Source organism: Pygoscelis adeliae, unplaced genomic scaffold (genome assembly GCF_000699105.1).
Source record: "Pygoscelis adeliae isolate BGI_AS28 unplaced genomic scaffold, ASM69910v1 Scaffold32, whole genome shotgun sequence".
Classification (NCBI taxonomy): Eukaryota; Metazoa; Chordata; class Aves; order Sphenisciformes; family Spheniscidae; genus Pygoscelis; species Pygoscelis adeliae.
The window spans coordinates 3610941-3632263 of record NW_008824368.1 but is presented as its reverse complement, the minus strand read 5'-3'; the positions used below and the strand labels follow the sequence as shown (position 1 = coordinate 3632263).

At 40.2% G+C, this 21323-nt stretch overlaps 1 protein-coding gene across 1 annotated transcript in view; it reads left to right on the top strand.

The window, feature by feature from the left end:
* ITM2B (integral membrane protein 2B) overlaps positions 1-21323 on the top strand; it is a 56115-nt gene that overhangs the window by 28984 nt on the left and 5808 nt on the right. Inside the window, exons 2-4 of the mRNA XM_009319959.1 lie at positions 16685-16813; positions 18908-19114; positions 21158-21268. Coding sequence (XP_009318234.1) covers positions 16685-16813; positions 18908-19114; positions 21158-21268 — 447 coding nt within the window. The remainder of the gene's footprint in view (positions 1-16684; positions 16814-18907; positions 19115-21157; positions 21269-21323) is intronic.

Here is a 21323-nt window from a genome sequence, read left to right as displayed (position 1 = left end):
GAAGGCGGATCGCGTCTGGTCTTCACACCGCGTTCAATCCCCTCCGCACGGATAAGTCCGGCAAGCTGCTGGCGAGCTCGCAAACCTAAAATGCTCCAGGGCAGGGAGCGCTTGGCGAGGGTGAAGTTGGAGGTTTGGCCGTGCTTGTGCCGCAGCGTGTTTGCAGAGCCTGGTGATTGTGTGTTACAGCGAACATCGCTTTGAAACTTGGGCTGGTTTAAATAAAGGAACAAAGAGCTGCTTCCCCCCGCCCCAAAACAGCACCCAAACTCCAGCCGCTGTCGCCTAACCTCCGCGTCTCCAAACAGCAACAAAGAACAAAACAGCAACGGCCTTTAAAGTTTTTGAAGTGCAAAACTGCCCAGAATATAGAGGTTTTTGGTTGCAATTTCTGTGCTCCCGTAATCAAAACCAGCTTTTAATTGGGAGTAGCGTAATTTGCTCTAAGCTTCTTGAAAAGAGAATGAAAACTTGAAAAATGGCCAGCTGCACATAAACAGCATGCCTTGCTGCTTTCATTTGCTTTCACAATCTTTTGTGCATCAGGCCTGTGAATTACCAGATTCGATCTGCAAAAGAGATAGTGTTTATTAATTTTTTAAATCTTTGTGATGAAATTCTGCCTGGGAAGACAGTATCTATTGAATTTATAGCATGTAGTTGTGCCCCAGTGTAGGTTTCGCTGTGATTTTGATGGGGCCAGGTTCTTCACCAACAGAATCCACTGTCATTTCAAAGCCAAGGGGGGGACCACAACATATTTTCTAGTGACATCTTCCTGGTACAGCAAGAGGTGAAACTTCACACTTCTACTGAACGTACTGCATTTATAAAAGTCGGACCAAAGTATTTAAGCCCTTAGAACAGTGTGCCACAACAAATGAGACAGTATCATTACTCAAATTGCCTGCAATTACAGGAAATCCGTTAGGTGATCTGTGAGCCTAGTTGTTCCTAGCGGGAGTGCCGTTCTCTGGAAGTTAATGGATTCCCCGAGCCCAGCTTGAGCTGCGGAGTTTCTTCCTGACCCCAGGTTTGGTGATTGGTTTGACACCGAGCACATAGGCAAGACACAAACTACAAGTTGCAGAAAATGGGTTTTTCATACTACCTTGGAATCCAGATCTGTCCTGGATGATGTTTGTTTCCAGATAGCCTACCAATTTGTGCTTGTCATTCCTACTGCTAAACAAACAAAATACATCTGGCTAATTGTACACTGGGGATCAAATCCTGCTGACCCTGTCCAGATACTGACGGAAGCGTGTTACTTGACTACGATTTCCTTAATGCAGAGCTGTAAATTCTTGCAGCTGAAGATGAGGTAAAGGATCTGCCTTGACTTTGCTCAGGTCTTAGTACTGCTTTCCTTGCCTAGAAGTGAGACTTGCAAACGTTTATTAACCAGGTCAAAAGGTGGTCTGGCCTCACAGTAGCTACTTATAAGTTCTTGCACTGTTATCAGGGGATGAACATGCCTGAACAAGGCTTAAAACAGTCCTAAAATAGCATGCTAGGAGCGGGTGCTCTGTACAGATGAAAATTCCAAAAGCAAATGAGTGCTCTTAAGGGACATAGAGCCTTTGACATTCTCCTTGACACATTTCCATCTTTTCTCAGCAGAACTGCAGACCTACACCTACCAGTGTGCAAAATTCTCTTGAATAAGCTTTTTTTGAGCTTGCGTGTTTTAGAGCATAAATAAAAGCAGATCTGAGTACCGTAGCGTCATCTGTAGTTTTAGTAGAAAAGGCTGTGCAATCCATGCAGGATTAACAATATTGAAACACATTATGTCATGTAGCTGTAGAGGTATTTGGGTCTTCAAGTGTGCGAGTTTATTCTCAGACCTCGGACAAAAAAGGGAACTGAGGGCCATTGTAAAACTTGATACCTTTGAGGTAAGTGCAAGATACGCTCTTTGAACTTTGCCTCCTCTAATACAAATGCATTAGAAATGAATCTCCCCCCCACCCCCTCCACAAGGAACTCCTACTGCCTACGCAGTTCTTTGGAGGTAAGGGGAAAAATAAACCACATCTGACAAATGTATTATTCATATCACTTAATTGGTGGAAAACCCTTAGCTTCGAGTGAGGTTTGAAGGCAATATTAGAATGTATATAGAAGAGTGAATTCCGGTAGATTGAAAAAAGGTCACATCTCCAAAACAGCATACATGGGACATTTGTTTTCCCATCTCCAATATCTTTAGAGACATTGTTTCTGTAGGACAATAAATAGGTCTGGATCACAAGTGTGAACGTGAAAAATATTACAACATTTTATGAAGTTTTCTTTTATGAAGAAAGTCCTGGGAGGAGTTCTAGACTGAAGTAAATGGAAAACCTTAAGAATGGAAGAGGATCAGCAGAATTGCACGTTCAGAATTTTATTATGAAGAACTTCCAAAGATTTGAGCAAGAGATATTAGTAAACCAGTTGATATTAATGAATAAAGCCAAATACTCTGAAATGTCCAGAAAATAAAGATTTGTGGAATGAGCTTTTGGGCTAATTCTTTGACGGTCTCGTTCTGCTGCTTTTCCCAGTATGGTGTCATGAAGACTGCCACTCTGTCTGCCATCGTAGGATTACTCTCAAGTAGATAATCTTCCTAGGGCTTATTAAAGAGTGTTTGCGGCCAAAATATGCTGATGTTGTGGCATAGAAATACTCTGATCTCACCAAAATTTGGCCAGTAACCTCTGATGCAGACACTAATAGGAAAGTAATTGGGGAAGGGAGGAGAGGAAGATGCGAGAAGAGTAGGGGATGTATCACGGGAACAACAGCTTAAAAAAAGCTTTTGCAGAAGGCAATGGTCTTAGGCACTGGAGTGTGCTACTTAAAAAGGAGTTTAAAAATCAGGAGTGCTAATTCTGTCTCTGCATAAATCACCTGTCAGTATTATTGCATGTTGTGAAAGTGGCTCCATACTTACTGCAGGCAACCGTTACAACTCTGTTACTGCTGTTGGGATGATACTTCTATGCCATAATTCCTTGGCCAAAATACAGAATACTCTTAGTGGAGGTTCTCAGGCCACATTTAATTTACCACTTTGCTCATTGTCAGTACAATAGGGTATTTTATGACCCAGTTTCCCAACAAATAAACAATGTGTGGTATTTTAACATTTCTCCCTACAATAGATCTTTGGAGAGCCAAAGATAGTTCTGAGCATAGTTGAAGTCTTTGGACATTTTGCAGAGTCCGTTTGATAGATTAAGTCCTCCCCAAAGCTCTTTGGGCCCTCAGTAACTCTCAGGCAGCTGCTCCCTTCTGCTGGGATAGGTGGCAACTTCCCCCCCCCCCCCGCCCCCCCTTGGGGCGCTCAACTCAGCACATCTTTACCAAATACAGCTTTGTGGTGGAAGCTGTGGTATCACACATATGTATCATAGCTGACCTTTGGATAGCTGTATCTGCAGAGAGTTCAATGTGAAAGTGTAAATGTTAAAAATTTTAAAAGCAGCAGCTTTCTGCATTTATTCCTTATGAGAACATTATTACTCCGCACTCTAAAATTAATCTTTTTTTTCAGTTTAGCGTAATCTTTTCTAAAGCAAACTAAAATAGGCACTTTTAACACAGAGTAAGAGGCTTCACCTTGGAAATACTGTTGAGCAACTAATGAGCACTATTTTTCCATGTTGAAAACACCTTAGATTTTGTGTAATTGGTGCTAGATGTTTCTAAAATAAATGTGTTAGCTTTACAGTTGCTATACTGTGTGTGTGCACGCATGTGTGTATATATATATAAAAATACTATATAACATGTATTTATATACTATATATTAGTATACACACTAATAAATAGTCATTTGCTTATTGTTTTGCTGTCAGGAAAACAGGTTTTCCTACTTTATGGGACATGTCTGTAGATGGATGTTTTGGGGTTGTTTTGTTTGATTTTGGTTTCTTTTTTCTTGGAAGAGCATCCTTATTCTCTTCATAGCCTTCCTCCAGCAAATTTTCTGTAGGCCTTTCACCAGTTACTGTTGGGGAAAGAGCAGTCTTTGTATTTTCCTGTATTTTCCATGATGCAACTAGGTCATTAAACCAACCAGCTTCTGCTGTCTGTCAGAGCATTCTGGATTAAGGCATGGTTATTTAAAAAGGACCAGAAGTAAAAAAAATCCTAGCAAACTGAATTCTCACCCCCTTCTCCTCCCTGACTTTGCTAAGATTTTAATGAAAAGCCACCAAACCTCAGATGAAAACCCTCCAGTTTCAGGCACAAAGGGTACCCAGGATTCTGTCACTTATTTAGCTTTATGGGTACCTGCAAGCATAAATTCAGGGAAATTGAGTTTACGTAAACAAAATTTGTGGCAGGGGTTGTTCACGAGGAACTTCCTAAGTAAAGAAGCCTTGTGGCTGATGTTGTTCCCTGCATTCTTCTACACGATGAATCTGTGCTACTGGTTGAGTAGTGCAGCTTCCTGAAAATAAGATCGCTGTGGTCTTGAGCCGTTTGGCTCCTAAAGCTATTCCGTAGTGGTTGCCAGCTATTGAGAGAACAATACTAAAAAGCCAAGATCTTTAAAAGTTTGTGGTGCTCCCCTGAAAATCTCTCACTATTTTGGAGTGGTTAGAAAGTTCAAAAAGCGATCTGTAAGAGCTTGTGTCATTCCCATCCCCCCAGCGATGGAAATGAACCTGTGGGACAGAGGGGTTCTGTCAGTGGTCCATATCTCACTTCCTTTTCTGTTTCTCATCACTTCCCGACCTGAATAACAAAGCTTTGGTTTGGAAATGCAACCATTTCCCAGAAGAATGATATTTAATATTTCAAACAGGATGTATTCTACCAGACCTTTGTGGTAACTGCTTCGTCAGTTGTTTCTATCATTTACGTTTTCGGCTGTCTGAGCAAGAGCTGATGTCTGTACATATCATTACAGCTTATATGAATTCAGTGCAGGGATGAGCATAGAGACAATGCAAATACTTCAGATGGTTCTAAATAGTTTCTCTTTTCAGATTAACAAATTTACACTTGGCTGAGGCCCCTTGCCCTAAAAATGTATGTAGAGAATTTTTTTTTTTGTTTAACATTGTCGTGTGGCAAAGTCCATAATTATATGAAGCTTTATATAGTGCAAAATCTAGAAAAACTATCCTGCGCTGTAATGCATTGTTATAGTTAATGCCATAAATACCTCTCTCATGTTCACTCCTGTCTTTCTGTGATACAATACTCTTTTCTTTCTGATAAGCTTCAAGAAACTAGTTTGGATATTAACATTGCATAGTGGTATGAAAATGCCACTTAAACAGAGGCTGTTGGAACCAAAAGTTCTGTTCACTGGGAAAAGCTAAAGTTAAATTAGTTCATTTCTGAAGATGTGGATCAAGATGAAATGCTGAACTTTCCTGCAAAAACAGGCATTTGAAAGAAAATGTTCTTGGAATCAACAATATTTTCAAGGGAAATGGTTTAGACTCCTTCCATTATAATGAATATTTAATCCAACATAAGAATGTCTATTGCAAGAAAAGTTTAATTTCAAACTATAATGTGTATATATGCGAGTTTTTTCCTGTTAAGTGTTTTAATGAAATGTTTACAGTTGCAAATGTAATCTAACAGTTGTGTTTTTATAGACTCAAATAAATCGATTTTCTTTGTTATTTGTGTGGTGTTTTCCATCTTTTTCTTATCAGCAATTTAATAAAATTTGATACTAATAGTTATTAGAGGGGGGGTTATAAGAATGGTAAGCATACTTACCTCCAGTAATGTTTTCAGTTAACTCTTCTGCAGTTGCGGTTTTGGAATATTTGTCAGCATTATACATATTTTCTATCCGGTAGCCACTAGCTACAGGCACCAAATAGCTTACATACAAAGAAAATAGTTCTCTCTGTGACTCTCAGGAAATATCTTCGAAAGCAAATATTGCATTTTTAAGTCCTAGTCATTTTAAATGTTTCTTATTCTGTGCTTCCAAAAACATTGGGGCATATTTCAAACATAAGAACGACAGCTGGGATAAGTAATGGTGTGTTCTGTTAGCTATTGCATAGATTCCTTTTTTTTTCTCCTGTTTTTCTCCCCCTGCCATTTATGCTATGATTGACAAAGGTTAGCATTATCTGTTTTTAGTCTCCTGATCCATATGAATAATACAACGTTCATTTTCTTACTATTTATGTACTGCTTTTTATCCTCAGTGGAAATTACTTTGAATCTACAGATGAAAAGCATGCTAATTTATAGAACTCAGATATCTGTCCTAATTTTACAGATGTGGTAAACCAAAGGAATGAGATAATTAATAAGGTTGAACTCTGCAATAAAGTTAGAAATGGTTTTGCGGCAGACATCACATGGCCTAGGGTTTGGACCACAGTGGACATACAGAGAGACTCCAGCTTCTATCTGAGTGATCCATACGTCATCTACAAGCAAGGGTCCTTTGTGCAACAGCCATACAAAATTTACCATGAAAAAACTAGCAAAGTAATATTTGCTCAACAGTTGTTATAGAGGTCATGGAAAAAATAAGTTGCTATCTTGTTTGCCCTTTCCATACAGTGCCAGGGTGTGTACAAATATTTTAATGAAGTTTATGTATTATTAAGTATATAATATATATACACATGCATAAAAATAAAACGCACAGACATTTTAAGAGTAGAGTTCTTTGAATGCAAATCCTTGGATAATTTGTGGTTGTCTTCCTCCTAGGGTTCAGCAAACTCCTGCTTTTGATGGCAGCTTTCTGCTGTTTTGAGGGTAGAATGAGACTGTGGAATGACTGTGGAAAAAGAGTATGCTGGGGAGATCATATTGGGAGGGGGCTGTGATCTCTGGGATGGTTCTTACATGATTGCAGAATCACGAAGGTCTATTTACTTATTTTAAAAGATACAGTCTACATAGAAAACCCTTGCATTTACACATTTGAAAATGCAGTACCCTTTGCAAGGTGGGAGGCTGAACATGGCTTTTCGAGGCTGCTGCCCAGTGTGGTGAGTTGCCTTGCCTAAGGTTTGCAGTTTTGGGAAGTTCTCTTGCTGCTGGTTTGAACACTGGCCAGTGTCTGTGTTTCTGCAGGGTGTGATGCAGCCAGGTGCTGGGTACTGGAGAGTGTGCTCCACTTCAGGCTTTGAATGGTCTAATTCCAGTGAAGCCCTTCAGATTGTTACAACAGTTTCTTCTAGAAAGAGGACATAATTAAATGTAAGCCTTTCAAGGTCAGCTCTTCTGTGCTGATACTTGTAAGTGCTACAATTAAATGCTATTCTGTATTTGCATGTAGAATGGCTACCACTCAGAGAACTCTGCTTGCTGTACAGGTACTATGCATCTTAATTCACTAATACATGTATTAGCAAGGTAGGTTTTTTTGAGGACAGGGCTGCTGTCCAGAGGGACCCCAACAGGCTACAGTAATGGGCTGAAGAAAACCTCATGAGTTTCAGAAATAACAAATGCAAAGTCCTGTACCTGGAACAGACTCGCCTCTCCACCAGGACAAGCTGGGGACCACCTGGCTGGGAAGCCGCTCTGCTTGGGAAAGACTCGGGGTTCCTGGTGGACAGTCAGCTGGGCACAAGTCACTGGCATCGCTGAAGGCTGAGAGCTTTCCGATCCAAAAAACATCAGCAGACTGGTGTGAGTCCAGCAGGGGCCAGCACGATGGTCGGGGGCTGGAGCACATGCCCTGTGAGGAGTGGCCAAGGGAGTGGGGCTTGTTCAGCCTGGAGATGTGGGGGGACTTCACAGCAGCCTCCCAGCATCTGGAGAGGTGACTGGAAAGACAGTGACCATAAATTGAAAAAGGAGAGCTTCCAACTGGGTATAAGCAAAATATTTTTCAATCTGAGAGCTGAATGCTGAGCAAGTTGCCCAGAGAAGCTTTGAAGTGTCAGTCCTTGGAGGTTTTCAAAACCTGACTGCACAAGAGCCCTGAGCAACCTGGTCAGGCTTCAGAGTCCACCTTCCTTTTGAGCAAGAAGTGGACTAGAGACCTCCCGAGTGGTTTCTGTGATACTAGATTCTACTTTTGAGAGAAACTGAGACATGGTGTTTGTAACTTGCTTGAGATGGTGTACCATCTGTGGCTGAACTGGGAATAAAGTTATTAAATCCTGAGGCTCAGTGGTGCATATGTGCATGCTAATGAGATCTCTTGGGTGAAAGAGCCATCACCGCTTGGGAAAATAGCCTTGAGAGAAATCTAGGTTAAATCCACATAGTGTTCTATCATACTGATGTCTGAGATTCAGGCAGTCATAGGAAAAAAGCAGAGAAATTTCAGACATACGAAGCAAGCAGGGTAAGGAAGAGACAGGAACTGGAACAATCAAGGTCAAAAGGGTAATTTAGTATTGATCCATTTTAAGTGGAATAGGAACCTTCTCAGTTCCTGTTTTCAAACATTGATCTAATTCAGGATAAAGTCGAAAGAAATACTGAATTTAAAGTTATAGATCTATTTAGTGTAGTTTTTGTAAGTATGGTAAATGCAAGTCAATTATAAGTCAAAGAATGCAGGTATGGAAAAGGGTTTATTTTGGCAATGTGTAAAAATGAAGTATTTTTCAAAATCGGACAGTTTAATGAAATGCCATGTTTGACATGCTGTAACCGTAAAGGGTGTAGTGATTTTGTTTTCTGACAGCAAAATGTGTTCTGAAAAATGTCCCATATAACCTCTTAGGTTCGGGGTTACTTGTTTTAAAAAAATAAACATCCCTCAGGCACCTCTTGCGAAATACTCGTGCAAGCTTTCATCTGTGTGTTTTGGTGTATGACTTGCAAACTGTTGCACCAGAACACTTCTCTTTTCTTAAAATACTTGAGAAAAATAGGTGTGGAATGCAGAACAATTTGCCGTCCTTCTAATTTATGAAAATGTGTAGGTAAATTCATAACATTTATATATAATGTAAAAAAACCCTGGCTTCTACCACCTCTTCACTAGCCAAGCTTATGAAAACTTTTTGTATTCAGTACAGTACGGTGGCAACTGTGGATCTCTGTGGCTGTCAGCGGCAGAAGAACTTTTGAATTCAGTGTCCAGACATTTAAAGACAACACATTTTCCAGGTGTTGTAGGTTTTGTTGAAGTTTCATGTTGGGGGCAAGGGAGGGGGGAGAAGGCAGAAGAATCGTAAAGCTGCAAAGGAAATAGAGGATGTGTGGAGCTTTATTACTTGTCTAGCACAGACCCAGCACTCCTGGATTTTTTTTTTTTTTTAATGATTCATTAATTCTCTCTCTGCATAGTGTTAGCGTTACTTAAAAACAGTAGATGTGTGTCACAGAATCACAGAATGGTTGAGGTTGGAAGGGACCTCTGGAGGTCATCTGGTCCAACGCCCCTGCTCAAGCAGGGCTACCTAGAGCCAGTTGCCCAGGACCGTGTCCAGACAGCTTTTGAATATCTCCAAGGATGGAGACTCCACAACCTCCCTGGGAAACTTGCGCCAGTGCTCAGTCACCCTCACAGTAAAAAAAGTATTTGCTGATGTTCAGAAGGAATATAAGATGGTATTAAGATCCCGTTGCGCTAATTGCTGTACAGAAAAAGAAAGGAGGGCAGTCCTTGGCCCTGAGTGTTTACAGTGAAAATGCAGGACAAGAGGCACAGCAGTGTTGGTTGGTTGGACAGGCTAAAGATACAGCACTTCTGTGGCCATAGCCCAGTTCCTCTTCCCGAGAGTGTAGCACACTGGTGCAGTGAATGTTTTATCTTGTAGCAGTAATGAAGGGAGGAAATGGAAATAAGGTGTGCCAGTGCTCTCTGCGCGTGGCAGAGACCGGAGAACTCTGCTTTGGGATGGGGAAAGATACGGGGGGCGTAGACACAGGATAAGAAGGAAATTAGAGGAAGACTTGAAACCACTGGGTTTGGTGGTGAGAGAAGGGAGCTGGGGGATCTTGGAACTGGACAGAGAAAAGAGGAACAATTGGGGAACACAGTTTGAAGAAAATGGAGTAAAATATAGTGTGTGGTTAGTTGTACAATTGCTGTAGATGGCCTGGGATGAGGATACAGCCAAAAGCTGTGCATGTGAATCACCTGAAGAAAGTCCCTGCCTGTTCTACAAGAACAGAACTTTTGGGCCATTTAAATAAGTGTGTTTGGGTTTTTTTTTTTTTTTTTCCACTTTCTAGTCCATGTAAGACCAAAGCTAACAATAAAAATAACCTCTCTTAACAATACTGCTCCCAAATTTAATCAAAGCAGCAGACTAAATAGTTACAGGCTTCTTCCTTCTTTACGCGTCCTTTTTAATTGTTGGCTGCTACCAAGTTTTGTAATCTCTTGCCTCAGAAGTTGAAGGCAGTGTTTAGGTAAATCGGGATTACTTACATCAGTTAAGAGTTGCAGGATTACTCTTCCAAGACACGCTTCTTTTATTGTCCCTCTGTCATGTAGCTGCAGGTGAACTGCTGATTCACATCCTTTACATTCACTTTACAGTTGTAATTTTCCTTGACTTCCTGCAGAGAAATTGAACTCTTCATGTTCCACCATGTTTATCTGGTTTTATTTCCTGCTCCCCTTTTCTTGCCTGTTTTCTCATTTGTTTTTGTTCTCCCTTCACCTCCATCTTTCCCAATACGTGTGGCTGCCTTCCTACCCACCAGCACTGATTCCCTTTTTAAGATGATCTTGAGCTGGCTGCTTACATTAATGTTTTTATTCCATGATGGTTATGACGTTTGAACCGTGAAATGAGTCATTTGACAGATACCTCGTTTTTTAATAAAACACCCTCATTATTTGGTGAAAGGTAGCATTCAACTAATATAAAAATGACCTTGGACTTTGAACTTTGGAAAGCTCTTGGAATGTATTTTCTTCTCACTGCTGGAGTTCATAGTGCTGTACAACAGATTTGGTATTTACAATATTATTTTATAGAACATATACAGATATTAGAAATACAGGAAGAGGTTAATAGTACCAACTGCCTAATAGGTAATTCTAATTAACTAATCTCCTTGGTTAGCCAGGCTACATGACTACAGCAAGCAACACCAGAACTGAGGTCTGGTTTTTATGCTGTTCTTTAGGCAGAGAGCCTTTGGCCAGATGGACAAGTCCCTGTCCATCTTGACAGAAAAGGAACTGGCAGTGCTGCCACAGAAGGGTTGTAGTGTTCAGATATCAACTGCACATAAACAACCATAACTTGTTTTCAAGCTTCATCATCTGGGTAGAAAGAATACATCACTCCTTGCGATAAGCGAGAGATCTCTGAGGCATCTATTGTATATAGAGTCTGCTTTTCCAACTAGCAAGTTAAAAGATCATTGTACTTAAAATTTAAATTTAATTTTATTAGGAAGCATAAAATTTCTGCTTGAGAGGCAGATCAGTATGATGGCCTTCCAGATTAGCAGCATCTGCCAAGTGAGGAGTCTTGCAAAAGCCTGCCTTAATTTCCCATCTGCAACAAGTAATAAATAGAATACCAGGCTTGGAACAGTCTTCAGGCAGGAATACCATGGGAGGAATGCAGAGCTCTTTCTAAATTAAGTTCATTTTAAATTGACTGTCTTTTGGGAGGATTTTCTACAGATGTCAGATTTACAAGTCAGAACGGGCGAGCCTGACCAACAGAATTCAGTTTGTACCGCCATTGGTCAGTATTTTATTTCAAGACTTTTTAGCCTCCCTCATTAAAAAACACTTTTAGGGAGTCATCATTAACTTCTCTTCTTCCCATTCCACTAATTAAAGCTGTGGTTGGTCAATATTTGCCTTTAGGAAGCTCAGTCTGCCCCACTGCATTCTGTCCATCCATGTGAGCTAACTGGCACGCAAAGGACCTTGGAAGAAAACTGTTCTGAACAGCTTCCAGCCAGTTCTACCCACGCTAATTGTAAGCTTTTGTGTATGTGTGTATATATATAACATGTTATTCTCAGATGCATAGTTATGGATGGTTTGTGTATTATGCTGCAGACATTTTTAGTAATATTTGTAATAGTAATACTCTGGTTTCTTTGTGGATCAAAGACTGTGTGTCGGTTCTGAAAGACACTTCCCCCTCTCAAAGTTATTTTTACCGCTATCGTATCTATTTTTAAATTTGGACCATTATCTTTTGCATAGGTGCACAACGGTCATACAATATTATGGATTCCCCACAGCATATCCATCGTATCTGGTTTAGGTGGATTCTTACCTAATTGATTCGTATTAAAATTTTTTTTTTAATCATATAATTGATGTGTCCTTAATTTCTGCAAAGGCACAAGGTCTGATAATCTTCTCGCCCATTTTAATATGAACTAGACATGCGCCTTGTAAGTTTTCAGACTGCTTCACTTAATGTTAAAGCAATTATATTCCACTATGTACAAAAAGCCACAAGGGGAAAATCTAAGTAATTACCAATTCTATTTATACACATTTGTGGCTCAGTATTGGAGTTTCTTAGAAGAATTTTGTGATGTTACCCCAAACATGAATTTGGTCCTTCTGAAATTCAGCATTTATTTAAAGAAAAAAAAAAAAGTAGCATTAAAATTGAACTCAAAAGAATGAGAGAATATGTGGCCAGTAGCCATTAATAACTGCTAATGTTTGCAGGTTTAGGGGCTATTAACTTTTTTTTAAAATCCACTCCAGAACAGTTAATGCTAATGGCTGTAAATATGTTCTTGTGAAGATCTCTCGGTAACTGAGAGGTGCTTTGGTAAATAGTTTGTGGTCTCATTTGTCCATCTCCAAAGTGTTTCATGGTTCCAGTAACAAGACAGAGTGCAGCTTTACATTAGCTGCTGCAGTCGCTGATGAAGGGATCTTTACTCAAAACTGCAGTCACCTTGCAACTTCTTTGTGAGAAGACGACCAGTTTGAGAGGATCTTGCCAGCTTCTTTATATCTCAAATAAAAGAGAATTTAATACTTCTCATTTTCTATCTACAGGAAAATTGTTCCTGTAGAGCTTGAAGCTATTCAGGTTGGAAGTTCTGAGCCATTTAATTTTAACACTGTAGGATATAGTGTACAAGTGGCAGAGAGGTGCTTCTGTTTCATGTCTTGTCCATGGGAAATAGGCTAATCAAATGTTTTCCAATTAAAACAATCAGCTCATCAAGGGAAACGAGCCAGTATTGGGCTTGCATCCAGTTCCTCCTGAGGCATTTTACATCAGAGAAGATTAGTTCTGTGGCATCATCTTAAGGTTGAGGATTCACCAGGGAGCTGGAAGTACACGGGGCAGGGATGAAGCAGAAGAGGGGAAAGAAAAGGACTGGGAACAGCAATGATTAATTATTGCTGCTCACAAAAGTAGAGAGGCATAGTTTTAGAGGTCAATCTTCACCTCGAGTGCATGATGCTTTCTTTTGTCAGGTACCTCTGGCAGTGGAAAGCTGACCGAGAGAAAAATTTGTCAGTGAGGCTGCAATCTCATGTTGTGCTCTGGCTTCAGAAGCTGGCGCTGCTATCTGGGAACAAAGTGTGGTTGTAACTATGTGGGGAGAGGCGCTAATTCAGCACCGTCCCTCTTAGTGGGGATCCGCTTTCACTTAATGGTTTTTCTTTCAGAACATGGGTCACCTGGAAGGAGGGTGAGCATCCGTCACACTTTCTTCTCTTGCAGTGCGGAGGGTCAGATTTATATAGCGAGGGATGAATTATTCTTTTGGGTCAATTCAGCCCGAACTAAGCTGTCATGGCAACAATACAAAAGCTTAGCCAGTTTAGCCATGGGACAGCTACTAATATGAGTGTAATTTAGCTTCAGTAGGTTATTTATAATATTTTAATTCAAGGTGTTTTTAAACTGCTTGATGGTGTACTTAGTTTTCAGATTCAGAAGAGGAAATCAATTCTGTCTTCTCCTTCAACAGCATAAAATGTTTTCAGTGTTACCTAATGCTTGTGGTTCCTCTGTACTGAGATGCAGTACTTTCATGCACTGTCCTAAGCAAGAGGCTAAACTGGGCTTGAACTCTTGCTCTAAATTTGCTGTGCTGTTTTCAGTAGGCTATGGACAAATCTATGCAACAGGCAACTACAAATACAAAATGTGTTACTGTGCCGCCATTAGGGATGCCTTCAGAAATAATAATGATAAAATTTAGCTGCTGGTAGAGGATTAAAGAGTTGTACTAAACATATTGTTTACATCTGTCATCTCGTATATCAAAGCAAAATTATTTAGGGTGGAATACTGATAAACTTGTCCTTCAGGTTCTTCCTAGCATGGTAAAAGTGTAAAAGTTACTTTCCTTTTTCTGATTATTTTTGTGGCCTATGCAAAATTGATTTGACATTAATTCCCATTTCCAGGTAGGTGTTCACACTGTGTATGCTTTCTGCACCGTTTCCCAGATGCATACTTTGTAACTCTTTCTGATGTAAAAATGGAAGAGGCAGTTATTCCACTAATGGATAATTCTGCTTGAAGTTAAAAAAAGAGGAGGAAATAAAAGCAGCGCTGGGAAGGAATGAAGATATTCTTTATATTCTTCTCTAGGGAATATTTTGGCATTGTATCCCAGAGCCAGTTTGCTATCCGTTTTTCTGACATTAACTTACAACAGTTTAAATGACAGCTATTTAAAAAAGTTTCAATTGGGTGTCCTTTATGCATTGAAATATCTAGGGAAATAGTTACCTAATGATACGGGGCAACATAAAAATAAAAATCCTTGTTTTACCTGGTTTAGATTTATAATTGAGATGATTTATAGAAGAATCCACAGTGAATCTTAACCTGACCTGAAAGTTAATTAGATTACCATGGGTATTATGTTCTATTCTCAGTCTTTGCAAACAGCTGGGTTAAAAAGCACGCAGCTAGTAATCCTGTAATTCTTTACACTGAATTCCTTAACTGATTAGTAATGTCAAAACTTTTAAAAATTGTTACTTGTCTTTTCATTCTGCTTTTTCAGTCCATGGCAACTGCTTTCTAGCCCTTCTCGCTTTGCCTTGTAATGTACCCCACAAATACTGGTTGGAAGGGGCCTCTGGAAGTCATCTAGTCCAACTTCCCTTTAGGAACAGGATGGTTGCCAAAGCAAGATCAGCTGTGGCTTTGTCTAGTTGAGTCTTGAAAACCTCCGAAGATGGAGATTTCACAACCTGATTTACTGCGGTAATTTGCAAGGTAACGTAAAACAAAATCTGTGAAATATCTTTGGAGTTTGACTCTAAATATTTCTGAATCAGATTTTGGCAGCCGTTGCCTGGCAAAGAAGCTGCTTTGCCACTTCTGTATGAAAGTTAATTGCAGTGTACTGTAAAGGTGGGTTTCACATCGCCTAATTTTACCTACATATGAATTAGGTACCTAGTTCGTTAACCAAGGAATCTCCCTCTGTAATCAGTGTAAAGAAGTCCCTCCAAAAGACTACTTCTCCCTCTCAGGGATGGTTGGGATGAGTCACTCTCAGGAAGTGCCTCTTTTTCCCCACGGTTTACAGGGAAGGTCCCGTTTCCATTTGGTGTCAGACTTGCTTAGATGGCTTTGGCCAGATGAGGGGCATTCCTTCCCCACTGGACCAAGGCAGCGTGGGGACTACACCCACAATTTTGTTCAAGTGGAAATCATTGTAATTAGCAAATACTGAAAAAAACCCACATGAGGCAGAACATCGACTGACAACCATAGCTATCCATGCCTTCTCAAGCGCTTCCCTCATGCTCTTCCTCCATTTTCTGGTTTGGGTTTTTTTGTTTATTTGGCCATAATGATTTCACCTTGGTCATCATGCTACCCTATTGTTTTTTTGGTTGCAAAAGGGTGATGAATTGCTTTGTATTTATTTGAATTCTGATATTTTCCCAGGATTATCATGGCTTGGAAGGGGATGACTCAAAGATGGGGGGGTTTTTTGGTTGGATTTTTTTGGGTTTTTTTTTCTTTTTTTTTTGGATGTGAGTTATGCAAACACTTGGGGAGGAAAGAGTATTGTGATGTGGCTGATAGAGAAAAGATTTTGCAAGCAGCCGTTTATTGCTTAGGATGCCTGTGGGGACTGCATGGTTATGCAAACTAGTGCCCCAAAGGGGAAACATCCTGTCATTCCTTTAGCGAAACATGCACAGCAGATAGAGTGAGGCATGGCCAATGCTGTCTTAGAGCAGAAAACTTCCTTAACTACAACTTAAAAAGCATCTTTTTTTAATACCCACTCTTATTATTCTGCCAGCAAAGAGGTTGTAAAGTCTCTTTCTTCCTGATGGAACAACATAGGAAAGGATATATTTTGCTGTTCTTATTACCTTTGATCTTTTGTTGGTTCTTCAGGTTCACTTAAATTGCATATACTAAGATAAAAAAGAATCTGACCTTTCTGAATTGACTTCCTCGCTCTGCTGTTGTTGCATGGAGGTTGCCTGAGAACGGATATTTTTCTGTCTGCAATCTGTAAAGTGGCTCACTGTGTGTTATTAGGTATCTCGGAAGATTTTGTAATATTTTTGTCTTCCTTAAGTCTCAAGTCTGCTGATTTAGTCAGTGACAATGGCATTAAAAGTGCGTGTTAGTACAAGTTTTCCTGAACCTCAACTTAAATAGATCTGTTTTAAACTTCACCAAATAAAATATGTTTCCAAACAATTGTGATAAAGTGCGTATAGCCTTTTCTGATGGATGCAATGTTTGTACTTGCTGGGCCTGAACTATCTGCTATCATACGTGTCTGGGGAACAGTGTGTTGAAGGTCTTTCTCTGATGTGTTGCAGGACCCTGAGGATGCTGTGCCTGTTGGGCAGAGGAGGGCCTGGTGCTGGTGCATGTGCTTCGGATTGGCCTTCATGCTGGCTGGTGTGATCCTGGGTGGTGCCTATCTGTACAAATATTTTGCATTCCAGGTAAGTCAAATACATTTTGTTATGGGAGGGTTGCGTTCTTCTCTGTTACGCCTTATGTTTAGAAGAGGGAAGAGGAGCAACAGACTAAACCCTTGCTACTCTCATTTTTATCTTTCTAAAACTTCAGCTTTTCTAAAGGCAAAGTGTATCGCCTGCTCTGTAGTTACCTGTTGGCAGAGGAGGGCAGGAACGAAGCTGGCAAATAAGAGAGCAACACTTTTGAAAACCTTACTTTGCAGAAAAAGGATTATATCTAAATAGGACTTGGGTTTAGGAACCCCAGTGGTGTCCCAGATTTTCACCTCCTCTCTCTCCTGTTTCGCAGTGCCGAATACTAGAGGTGGATTAATCCCTTGAAAGCCTCCTTGTTTGACCCCAGATTTCCTAGATGCATGCGGTACTGCTAATGCACAGGAAAGGGACTGCTTGTCAAAGCAGTGCAGTGACTCTCCTCCTTCCTAGCCTCCACAGGGTTAAGGAATACAGGCCCTACAGGGGACTTGGGAGAAGCACAGTCAATGTGGTTAAACATGCTCTGTCAAGTCTAATCCACGCTGACAAGATTAGACCTCTGACAAAATTTATTTTCAGTCTTTAACGAATGGCACAGCTGCGGGAAGAGCCCTGTGAAGGCAGTGGTGCCAGGGTGGAGCATTTACCTGAAACATGGGAGATCCCAGTTAAATATTGTCTTCCTCGGGGGGAATTGTCACTGGGCAGTGCTGGGTGTGCTGGGCTGTTGCCCAAGTGGTGTGAGCACACCCTCCCTCCCTCAGAAACTGCCGGCGTTGCAAGATTCACAGGGTCAGAAAGGGAAAGTATAAGCAAAACATGAATCCCTCTAGCCCACTGGTTAGCGCACCTAATTATAAGGTATAAATTCTGTGTTCTTGTCCCTGCTACCAGGATTAATTTTTTCCCCCATTTTAGTAGCTGCTAACGTAGAAGGCAAAGTAATTAAACAGGAAAAATTCTAGCTGAACTTGCAGTTTATAGTCTCTTTGGCTATCATGTTAACCCAATTTACAGGGGAGCAGTAGTGTTGCAAACAATGCTTCAACAGCGTAGCGTATCTTGGTGGATTAACAAGCTCAGAGTAGCTGAAGGCCTGCTGTATTACCAACGCATGTTTCATCCGTGCTTAGCACTGCGGTGCTCCACATTTCACATGCCAGCTAGCTGAAATTGAAAGTGCCATTTAATTCAAACCCGTGGTACTTGTTTGTGAGTCAGATCTGGGTTGAAGGAAACATTCAGGAATTGAGCTAACATTGCACTGAAGACGTTTTCAATGTAAAACTTTAAATTGATGACATGTGCATGTGCATAAGTTGTATGTTTCTAAAACTGGCCTATAAATTTGGTATATGACTTCCTCTGACTCAGGACTTTATTTTACACTTCACTTAGGTAACCTGCCACGTGTACTGTGACAGAAGGACACAAATTGGTTGTTTTAAATTCTTTTTATTACCCTTTTGTCTTTTAAAACCGTTCAAAACAAAAAATAATTTATTTAGAAACTGACGTTCAAAACTTCTGAAGCCTTGCAAAACTAAGCAATTTCACAGAATAATTGAGGTTGGAAGGAAACTCTTGAAGTCATCTGGTCCAACCCCCTGCTGCAAGGAGGACCAAATTCAGAGTTAGACTTGCTTTTTAAAGGTGATTTGGATGATCAGTTTCAATGTCTTAAATTGTAATTATTGACTCTAGTTAAATCATAATTTAATAATAATAATATTCATGCATATAGGCGTAGGAACTTCATTGCCTTCCTAAAAATCAGATGCAATGTGCCACAGATAATGGATGCAAAATAGAAGACTAGATTGTAAGAACCTGCTTTTGGGATCCTGTTTGCCTTGAATTCAAGGGAAGGACTCCCTCTGGGTTCAGTACAATCAAGGTTTTATCCATGGTCCTATTGTAGATAGCAACTGACTCCTACTTTGGTGTATGAGTCAAATTAAAGGGAAAATATTTCATCTAGTCTGACAAGTTTTTCTTCGCCACAGTGCCTTGAGAATATTAGTTTTAAACTTCTAACAAGGCTACTCATGTTTTTGTTGCTGGGTTGTTTACTATTTTTAGCAGGGTGGTGTGTATTTCTGTGGAATAAAGTACATTGAAGATGGCTTAAGTTTACCTGAGCCTGGGGCAGAGGCTCAGAGTGCTCGCTACCACACGATTGAGCAAAATATTCAGATCCTGGAGGAGGAAGATGTTGAGTTTATCAGTGTGCCAGTCCCTGAGTTCGCTGATAGCGATCCTGCTGATATCGTCCATGACTTTCACCGGGTAAGAAATATTTCTGAAGAAGTTGAAAGCATTTAAAACTTGAAAAATGTTCCCCCTCAGTCATCCTGATAAATGTACTCCCTAATTATTGTGGTGGGGGAAAGCAGAGGGTGGAGGAGGCAGCAGAAACGTTTTGATCAGCAGCAGGCTGCAAGCAATTATTAACCGGTCATACAAAGTACAGCGTTACACAGACATCATGAGGTAGTCTGTAAACCACCATTTGCAAACACGGTTCTGTTTTTAGACAAGGGAAAATTCTTAGAGCTATTTCCTTTCCTTCGTATGAGGAAATAAAGAGAATATAGTTCTTGCTGTGCTAAGTCCACCGAACCAGAATTTGACCAACTGCTGTGGTGCTGAGGGAAGTTTAGAAAGGGCTGTCATAGTTTAACCTCAACTTGCAGGGGCTGATTGCATCAGACGTCACCAGGTATGTTCAAAGACCCCCAGAGGTTGCTCTCGTAGCATAGCTCAAAAAGCCCAAAGCAGCAGCAGAAAGGGAAGGAAGCGACCAGCTGACCGACCATGGAAGAGAGCTTGTTTTCCGGATGCTGTAGGAAGCCTAGCAGAAGTTAAATTTTCCTTGTGCACCACAGGCTACTGTGACTCCTAAAGGCACTGAACCAGGGTATCAAGGCACTTTCAGCTGTTTTCTTCCTTTTTTGTAGAAACAACTTTGATTGATAGGAATTGTGGTAATAAATTTTTGGTAAGGCAGTTGACAGGGCTGCAGCTCTCTGTATTAACGACAGAGCTGTAAAACAATTAGAAGCCCTTCCTTTCCGTATTGGCCTGATGGAAGCTGTCTGATGGTGATGAAATGTTCTACAGCTGGTTTTCAGGAAGCTAAATTTCTATGAACATTTGAAGACTTCGCTGGACAGCTTTTTTAAGCGAGGCTGAAAAAGAATAGGGAAGCGTCCTATTTTTTTATGCAAACTTCAGAGATTCAAGTTTTCCAGGCAAAATGAGTGCTATCTATCAAATATTCATAACCAGATTTTTTTGAGGAAAACATTGCTTGCTTGAGCTATGTAATTTAAAAATATTCCTGAATATATTTAGGGAGCTTATGTGAAGAGTTAGAGCAAAGCCTCTAAAGAGGGAAAACCAGAAAAAAACCACGCAGTATGTAAGAAGTGAGTAGGAACAATATAATATGAGGAAATTACTTTTTGATTTAATGGGTTAAAGGCGTTGCTCTAAAGGTCAGTGCAAGGATCATTTGCCATAGGCACAGCATTTACTCCCACGTAATGAGATTAGTTGCACTGATGATTGCTGTCCTGGTACTATTTTGACTGTTGGGCTCTTGGTGCTCAGTATTTTATATACGTCTGCAGCCTTAGAGCTTTCAGCAGTTTGTGATAATGTCGTCTTTAGCAAGAACAGGTGCAGTAAAACACAGCTCAGTGAACAGAGCCATAGGATTCATCAGGATAATTCCCTGGGCTTTTATATCTCTGTTTTTATCAAATAATGGCAAATATTGCAGTTCAGGTACTATAAAGATAATAATTCAGCTATGAATAATCATTAACACTTCAAGTCAGTAGTATTTTTGAAAATAAAAGGATTTTTGTTGCGTTATCTGTAACACAAGTATTTTTTTCCTTCTGTATTGTGTTCTCACCAGCAACTTTTCCCCTTTATACTACAACAAAATATAAAAGCGCAGAGTTTAGAGCAAGGTTTTTGCCCTGTTGTTTCAAAATGCAGGCACTTAGGAATCAATGAATACTGTACTTGATTCCCTAACAGCTCAGATAAACCTTTGTAATTTCATTACTCTAGTGCATTTGAGCAACTTACCGCCTGCTGCCTTGCACAAATCCCTGTCATAGATTTAAACTCTCATCAAGACTGCCTTTTATTTCTGCATTTACCTTCCCTCAAATTGGAGTTTGTTAGACAGAGACTTTATAGTGAACAAAACAATAATTTGAAGAACAACACAAGGCAATAGCAGTTTAGCAAAGTCTATACGTGAATTTTCTGATGTTCTTGTTATTTTGATTAAAATAAATATTTCCTCAACAGAGGCTCACTGCCTATCTTGACCTTAGCCTGGATAAGTGCTATGTGATTCCTCTGAACACTTCAGTTGTTATGCCGCCAAAAAATTTCCTGGAGCTGCTCATCAACATCAAGGTATGGTTAAATCGTAAGTAATTTGTTCTTAAGACAGGGAAAATGGAGATTTTTT